Genomic DNA, 8,921 nt, shown 5'->3' with positions numbered 1-8,921 from the left:
ACTCTTTCCGTTGTATTTTGTGCCCCTCTTTATAGTGTTTTACTTACGCTAATAAGCGCGCATGCACCTGACTGCGCTACATCCTTACTTGGTGTACAATTCCATACTTTGGTCTAATTAATCAAATGTGCAAGATGTGGGGTTTATGTAGATTACAAAACTTGGTAACACAGTGGAATGAGTCTATATCTAATTTGGTATTTCAGTATATAATAAGTGTCCATGGATAGCTGACAAGATTCGATATATATACAATGAGGTTACCCTATGAAAGACTATTGAGACGATATTGATATTTTTATTTAGCTTGCCGATTATAATTTAGTGTCGTCTAGATAGTAGTTGTTGTTCTCACCTTGATTAACTTGAAAGAAATATCTATTTGCAGAGCTTACTAAAAAGGTCTTGGAATGGAACAGTGATCTCATTACACAAACAGATGAAAGCGGGAGTACACCTCTCCATTTTGCTGCAGCTCTGTTAGGGCAAAGTCTCCAAGGAAGTGTATGCTGCCAAGTATTGGAAGCTAACTCAGCTGCATTGTATCAATCAGACCACAATGGATTATTTCCAATACATGTTGCTGCCTCTGTTGGTGAAAGAGGGACAATCATCATGTTTCTTAACAAGTCCCCAACCAGCGCCGGTTTGCGCGACAGCATGGGAAGGACATTCCTTCATGTAGCTGCTGAGAAAAAGAAAGTCAGGATAGTCAGTTTTGTTTGCAGAAATCGATCGCTCTCATCGATTCTGAATATGCAGGATAATGATGGAAACACTGCACTACACCTAGCTATCCAGACAGGGAGTCTTCCAATGTTTTGTGCTTTGTTAGGTAATCGGCAAATACGTTTAAACTTACCAAATAAGAAACGGCAAACTGCTCTAGATATGTCACAGTATAAGATCCCCTCAGGATTTTTTGATGATCAGGTAATGTACTCTACCAGTTTATTTTTAAGCACTGCCCTTGATGCGAAAGAAATCAATGGAGATTTGTGTGGTTTGGCTTCACCTATTTCTCTTTCTTTTTGCAGAACAGTGAAGCCAGGATACACTTTGCACTTAAAGTCGTTAGTGCTAGGAGTGGTGGCTGTCGCCGGGATCACTTTGAAGAAAACTACAATGACCAGCTAAAACATTATGAAAAAGAAGAATTAGCAAAGGTGAAAGATTCAACACAAACATTGTGTATTGCTGTAGTGCTAATTGCAACTATGACGTTTGGTGCTACTTTTGCCCTTCCTGGAGGTTACAGAGCCGATGAGCATACCAATGGAGGCACGCCTACACTTTCTGGGAGTTATGCTTTTGATGCATTCATAATAGCGAGCACACTCTCTTTCATCTTGTCTGCGATGGCTATAGTAGGTCTCATATATTCTGGATACTACTCACACAGTCGCAAAATTTTCTTACTCGTAGCCTTGTATTTTGGAGCAACATCAGTCACATGTTTCACAGCAGCTTTTGCACTAGGCTTATACATGGTGCTAGCGCCAGTTGCTCATAAGTCTGCTGTCACTATCTGTGTCATTATCCCCTTTGTTGTTCTATGCAACAAAATTGAATTTTTGGTAAAGTGGGTTCTTCTGGCACGATCATTATGTACTCGAATTGGGCTAATTCGCACATTGGTAATATTAGCAACAAAAATCCTTTGCAACCTGCTGATGGAATTTTGGCCCATCATATTCATATTTGTTTGGGCCACATATATAAGGAACTAGGCTTATAAATGGAACTGCTGATACAAACTATTAGCACCCATGACTACTTGAAGATGCATCAAATGGAGAATTTTTCGGTCAAGGTGTTTTCGCCTGACCGTTGGGTATTTAGGATTTACTGTGCTTTTCTTATAAGAATATTTAATTATTTTTAAGTGTTGTGTCCTGATGTACCTTTATGTTCAAGAGTTTGTGCTCATCATCATGTAAACACTGATTTCCAGTGCTATATACAACTTCTTTGAAATGTGCAATTGGTTTTGATTTTCTGTGTATATCTCGTATTTTTGTATGTAAAACTGAGTGTAGGAAGCCAAATCCACGCGCAAATATCTTTCTGACCTAGCTACGGTGGGTAAATGTATTACAGGACTATTCTTCTGGTACTTGCCTCTGAAGTGTCAGCACACTGCTTTGCTACCTTAATGAAATTATTATGATGGATTTGGGAATTGGTTGTTCTCGTAGATGAAGTTTCATGAGAATATCCAATGATTTATCAGTGGCTTTTGTAGGACATAACTTTACACAATTATTGCCTAATGTTGCGCTAGAAGGTTTATGCACCATATTGATGAGAAAGGATGCATGATGGTTTTTTAAGCATGTAACAAACATGGTTAAGTTCAGTCAGGGCAAAGTTGTTTCTTGAATATGGTCGTTGCAATTCATTAGTCGTGAATGCCATCCTAATAGGTGGCATGAGAGAGAAATGAAGTGAAAGCGAGCGCTCCACAACATCACATAAGTCATAGCACTCCTTGTAGGAAATTGCATGTGCATCACTTGTCATGTTTATGTTACCTAGTGCAGATAGCATGGTTAGTTGCTTCAGTGGTATCCGATATGTGAACAAGAAACTTCATCATGCTCGTATTTGATTGTTTGTCTCACAAATTAGAGTGTGCCCCCCGTTTTGGTAATGTGTGCAATACCGTGTTTCTAAAGTAAGTGTCAATAGAAAATTAACACATGACATTGCGAAGATGGAAGTTCATCACAGGAGCTGGCAAATTTACTTGATGTTGTCGACGGTTTCACTATAGGATAGTTAAATATTCTTGTTCTAGATAGATGATATACCAGAATAGTTTAAGATTTGTATGCTGGCCAATGAACGAAGAAACAGTATCATCCTTTCCTTTTTCCACTTTGGTAAGATGATGCAGTGGGAATCTATTTAAGTATCCATATATCCAGCTATGTAGATATAATCTTGAAGATGAGCACCTACGAGAGACGCACGTGGGAGGACACAAATCATATACAGAAGCATGTTAAGATTGAAGATTAACTAGTTGATTGTACGCTGAAAGTATCTTGTGAAGCAGTCATGGGCTATGATAAAAAGTAAGACCACTGAAAATGTCTCTTGACGAGATTAGAATGAGAAGAAATAATGGCCTTTGCAAGCCTGAAACATTTGTGTACTTGCCCTCCAATGTTCGCATTTACTTCTTGATCTGAACAGTTTTGCGAGAGCGGAGTTAGTTGGTGAGAGGCCAGATCAACTTATGACTGCACTCTTGAGTTGTTGGAGGAGAAAATAGTGCTTCATGGTATCATCACACGTTCTATATATTCACTAGTTGTCACGTTATTTCCAGTTGAGAGTGTACTTATACGATCGTCCCGCCACAGTTTGGCACTTGCTCTGGTGAAATCATTGTACTGTCGTAGATTGTAGGATTAGGAGACGTTGGGATCATGCACTCTGGTAAAGAATTAGTAGAAACAAGTTGGCGAATTGGACAGGGCTCTGTCTGCTGGGCGAAGAGCTTGAGCAATCCCTCCCATGATCCACACATCTATTGCTTTTACAATTTTCATATTTGGGACATTGCAACCGAGCATCCTTAGCTCCTCTCACGTATTCAGTTAATTCAGCTGTCAGATTGAATATCTCTATCATTCCTAGCTGTTGATGCATGTTAATACCTTTATTTTCGCTCAGTGGGATTGGCTATTCTGGTGAGAGAGAAAATCGGATTATGTTTGTTTATTGAGCCTTGTACAATCTATCTCTGGCAACCTTGCAAATATTAAAACAAGATTAATAATCACATGGAAGATTCAAAGAATTTAATATGGTGTCAATATTTTTTTTAACTCTTATAAATATTTGAAGGAGATCATGTAATAGTTTCAGAGACATGGTAGTTTCATATAATTTGGTCTTATTCCAGAATAGATGACCTTTAGCACGCCTGGCTAAGTGAGCAGCACCGATCCCATGTGTTAACACACTTCTGTGTAGAGACCCACGATTTAAATTGCTAACTATTGCACTTTGTAATGCTATCCTACCTACGGCCGTGAGCTATTGCACATTGTACAACTATAGTAGGAGATAGTCGACCTGGAGTATTTGCACCTGAGCTCAAATGCTCCCGGTGAACAATAAAATTGGGAAAATAGAACAAACAATTCTGATTTCTTTTGTGACAACCTTTGACAAATTTTCTATGTGCTTGCCAAAATTCATCATGAATGAACATTCCTGGAAGTCATGGCAAAAAAAAAAATCAATACTCCAAAAATGCTTTTTTTTGAAAGCATTTTGCATTTTGGAGTATTGTTTTTTTTCCATGACTTGCATGAATGTCATTTCGTGATGAAAATTTTCAAGCATAGAAAAGTTTTGTCAAAGGTTACCACAAAAAAAGTTCAGATTTTTTTATTTTTTTATTTTCTTTCAGTTTTACTGTTAGCCCGAGCTCATTTGAGCTCGGGAGTGGAAGAACACTTCCAGAGATAGTCTCCTTATTTGGCATAGCTCGTCATTAGCTATGGTTAAACCTCGTAAGTGCACATGAGACAAAAAAAACCTGTAATAATTGGGTAAGTTACCCCAAAACGGCCATGTATAAGTAAATAACATGGAAAAATAGAAACCATAATAGACTAGGTCGGTACTTTATCTTGGAGCTTGGTTGGCCGGTGACTACATCATGATGACTCTGACCAACACTCACGATGTCCCAGCCAAACAATAAAATAAATCATCTATTCATCCGTCAATTAGTTGATGGATGGATTGAATTTAGTCCTTCCATGGCGGGTGATATTCTGTTAGGCATTTACTTTTATTTTTGTACTTTTAAAATCGTATTGTAAATAGTTACCGTGATAGCTCACAGTAGCTGACATAGCCATAGCTCGAACTACATCACGAAGCCGCAAAAACGTGATCTAAAACCTTGAGCGAGACCACAAGACGGCTTCAAAGAGTGGTGAGAGGATTTACTCATGGGAAAGGATCTAATGGTTTCATTATAGGATAGTTAATATCCTTTTTTAAATAGATGCTAGAGTAGTTTAAGATTCATATGGTGACCAATGAACAAAGAAGAAGTGTCATCCTTTCATTTTTGCTACGGTGCGATGTTATTTAAGTATTAATGTATTCAGCTATGTAGATATAATCTTGAAGATGAGCACCTATGAGAGACACACATTGGAAGACACAAGTCATATATAGAAGCAGGTCAAGATTGAAGATTCATTGGGTGAATGTATGCTGAAAGTATCTGGTGAAGAAGTCATGGACTACGATAAACAGAGGACCACTGAAATATCTTTTGACGAGATTAGAATGAGGGGAAATAATGGCCTTTGCAATCTTGAAGTATTTGTGCACTTGCCCTCAAATGTTAGCATTTACTTCTTGATCTGAACAGTTTTGCGGGAGCGGAGTTAGTTGGTGAGAGGCCGGATCAACTTATAACTGCACTCTTGAGTTGTTGGAGGAGAAAATAGTGCTTCATGGTGTCATCACACGTTCTATATGTTCACTAGTTCTCACGGTATTGCCAGCTGAGAGTGTACTTATACGATCGTCCCACCACAGTTTGGCAGTTGCTCTGGTGAAATCATTGTACTATAGTAGATTGTAGGATTAGGAGACGTTGGGATCATGCAATCCAACCGCAGTAAGGTCTTTCGTATAGGATTAGTAGAGAGAAGTTGGCGAGTTAGATAGGGCTCTGGCTGCTGAACGAAGAGCTTGAGCAATCACTACCATGATCCACATCTACTGCTTTTATAATTTACATCTTTGGGACATTGCAACCGGGCAGCCTTAGCTCCTCTCACATATTCAGCTACTTCTGATGTCAGAATGCACGTCTTAGTCATTCCTAGCTGTTGTTGCATGTTTATACATTTGTTCTCGCTTAGTGTGAGGGTGGCTGTTCGGGTGAGAAAAAAAACGGACTATGTTTGTTTACCGAGCCTTGTAAAATCTATCTCTCGCAACCTTGCAAATGTCAAAACAAGATTGAAATTTACATGCAAGTTTTTCAGACCAATTTAATATGGTGTCAATCTTATAAATATTTGAAGGAGTGCATGTAATTTACATAGATGTTTTTTTTTCTAGAGACGTGGTAGAGCTCTTGCATACTAGGATATCAGCAACCAGTTTGGTCTTATTCCAGAATAGATCACCTTTAGCACGCCTTGCTAACTAGAGCAGCACTGATCCCATGTCTTAACGCACTTCTGTGTCGAGACCAACGATTTAAATTGCTAGCTATTGCACTTTGTGCCGCTGTCCTAGCTACTACCGCTAGCTATTGCACTTTGTACTGCTATCCTAACTATGACAGCTATAGCGGCAGATAAGTCTCCTTATTTGGCACAGCTCGTCATTCCCTATGGTTAAACCTCATAAGTGCACATGAGACAAAAAAGTATGTTTTTGGTCCCTCAAGTTCTCACTAAGTATAGACTTGGTCCCTCAAGATTTTTTGGTATACATTTGGTCCCTCAAGTCTTAAAACCGGATAAGTTTGGTCCTAAACCAGATTTTGATCACATTGACTGGGTTTGACTTCCACAAAACCGCATGGTGAACGGTAAATTTGCAAAAAAAAACATTACAAAAATCTGAATTTTTTGGGGATTCAATATGCTTACATGCGCAAGGTGCGACCAACTTTTCGTGCTCTTTTGACACTCGAGGAGCTCTTTCAGATTTTTTTAATGTTTCTTTTTTGAATTTACCGTTCACCATGCGGTTTTGTGGCGGTCAAAACCGGTCAACGTGCTCAAAATCTGGTTTAGGACCAAACTTATCCGGTTTTAAGACTTGAGGGACCAAATGTATACCAAAAAATATTGAGGGATCAAGTTTATACTTTGTGGGAACTTGAGGGACCAAAAACATACTTTTCTCTTTTTTTATTGATGGATGGATTTACTCACACCAGTTGCAGCATCAGTTATCATTGCATGCAAAACTGTCGCAACATTTTTCATGGCCGTTCGCAGCATCTAGGTGCCGCTAGCAGCAAAACAACTACTGTGACGTCTCTCATTTGAGACTGAGTTTTAGACACACCTGTGGACGTTTGTTTTATTTGATTGATGTTGGTGCTAGCAACACAAGTCTATAGGATGCGTACGCCGACGGTGACCTGCTCTGTAATATGCGCTACTAATGTGGACTTATTGTTCCCGAGCAGGACAGTAGGTGGAGATCCGGTGGCCTCAGGGTCCAATTGTACTGTACATCCCCGACAGCGAAAGGAGCACCTTGGCCATGGGCGGCCGCGCCCGGGGCTCCCGAGCCACGCACCTCAACGCCAACGCGAGCATGGCGACCGCCACATCCAACGGGTACTGCCCGCCCAGCCGGCCGTCGATGAACGCCGTCACCCTGTCCAGCAGGTCGTCCTTGGCGCTGTCGCCGTCTCCCAGCCGGCCCAGCCCTTCCGCCTCCTCCCAAAGCAGCACCACCTTCCCGTCGTTGTCCGGTGCCACCGCCGCCTCCTTCCCTGACAAGAGCTCAAGCAGGACGACGCCGAACGCGAACACGTCGAGCTGGGGGCCGATCAGCCCGTGCTCCAGGTACTCGGGCGCTAGGTAACCCTGCGTGCCCACCACGTTCCGGGTCATCCACAGGCCGATGTCATCGTCGTCGGCGTCGACGGTGATCGCGCGCGCGAGGCCGAAGTTTGAGAGCTTGGCGCGGAAGCACGCGTCGAGGAGGATGTTGCTGCTCTTGAGGTTCCTGTGCACGTAGGGAGGGTCGGTGTAGTTATGCAGGTAGTTGAGCCCGCCTGCCACGTCCAGCGCCACCTGCACGCGCTGGCTCCATCCGAGCACCTCGCCGCCGTTGAAGCGCAGCCAGTCGCTGAGCGCACCGTTCTCGGCGAACTCCAACACCATGTACGTGTTGCCGCCGTGCATGCAGAGGCCCGACAGGCAGATGAGGCTCGAGTGGTTGGGGCGCCCCAGGACGCTAACCTCGGTCTCAGCGCCCATGTCGTCACCGGGCACGCGCTTCACGGCCGCGGCGCCGCCGTTGATCACCGCGCGGTAGACCGACGAGTTCCCGAGACGCTGCTCCTCCGAGAAACCTGATGTCGCCCTCTCTAGATCCCCGTAGTCGTGCACGGTCAGCGACCACACCGCCTCGCGCACGTCCACTGCCTCCACCGTCGGCCACATCAAAGCTCCCTTCGCCGGAGCCTGCCATGGGGCGGTCTTCGTGTTTCGGTCGCCGTGTCGGCAGCACCGACGCCATAGCAAGAAGAGAGCAAGCACGGCACCCAAAGCAAGAGCGCTGCATCCAGCACCAACGCCGACGGTGATCCACCACCGGCTGGATTCACTGGAACTGGCCGTCGGGACCAAATCAGATGCCGGTGCTGGTGGCGCTGCCGGAGGCGCCGGCAAGACTACCGGTATTTGAGACGTGGGCGGGTCCTTGAGCGGAACGAGCATGGTGGTGAACGGGTACACGGTGGTGTCGTCGGTGATGCCGTTGGCATGAAGCAGGGCCTGGTAGTCCGCGCCGAAGCGCTGAGCGACGGTGAACGCGTTGTCGTCCCAGTCAAGGACGTAGGTGACGAGGTACCTCACCCCGGCCGCGGCCTGCGCGGCGGACGGGCACGCGCAGCGGAGCGGCACGGTGAGCGCGACGCCGGGGTGGATGTCGCTGTCGCGCACGGGGTTCTGGGCCATGAGCGCCTGGCAGGTGGAGAGCCCCTGGTACGTGTCGTCGGCGATGGAGAAGTAGGTCTCGTCGACGAACTGGACGGCGTAGGCGGCGTCGTGCTGGGAGCGGCCCGCGGCCCGCGCGGCGGCCGGGGGGGGGGGGGGGGGGGGGGGGGGCCCATCGGGTGGGGCCACCTGTCCCGGGGGGCCACATGGGCTGTAGGGGGTGCGCCTTGGCCTACATGG

General features: G+C 44.6%; 2 protein-coding genes across 3 annotated transcripts; one reads left to right on the top strand and one right to left on the bottom strand.

Moving 5' to 3' along the window:
* The first annotated feature begins 29 nt into the window (after positions 1-29).
* On the top strand, positions 30-2,028 carry LOC125530272 (ankyrin repeat-containing protein At2g01680-like). Of its 2 annotated transcripts, XM_048694662.1 has the most exons (3): positions 40-933; positions 1,038-1,166; positions 1,259-1,692. In XM_048694662.1, the coding sequence occupies exons 1-3, from the start codon at positions 616-618 to the stop codon at positions 1,265-1,267; spliced, it is 456 nt and encodes a 151-aa protein (XP_048550619.1). In that variant the 5' UTR covers positions 40-615; the 3' UTR covers positions 1,268-1,692. The 2 variants fall into 2 exon arrangements, with proteins under 2 accessions (XP_048550618.1, XP_048550619.1); XM_048694661.1 differs by having other exon boundaries at positions 30-933; positions 1,038-2,028.
* Positions 2,029-6,893: 4,865 nt separating this feature from the next.
* Positions 6,894-8,799, bottom strand: LOC125530271 (protein LYK5-like; the record flags this gene model as incomplete). The annotated part of the gene is given in 1 exon segment (XM_048694660.1): positions 6,894-8,799. A coding segment is annotated over 1 exon segment (1,479 nt). The 3' UTR covers positions 6,894-7,223.
* Between the last annotated feature and the right edge of the window lie 122 nt (positions 8,800-8,921).

Source organism: Triticum urartu, unplaced genomic scaffold, assembly GCF_003073215.2.
Source record: "Triticum urartu cultivar G1812 unplaced genomic scaffold, Tu2.1 TuUngrouped_contig_6193, whole genome shotgun sequence".
NCBI classification, from domain to species: Eukaryota; Viridiplantae; Streptophyta; class Magnoliopsida; order Poales; family Poaceae; genus Triticum; species Triticum urartu.
Note: the sequence above shows the minus strand (reverse complement) of the source record. Positions and strands in the feature narration are given on the sequence as shown.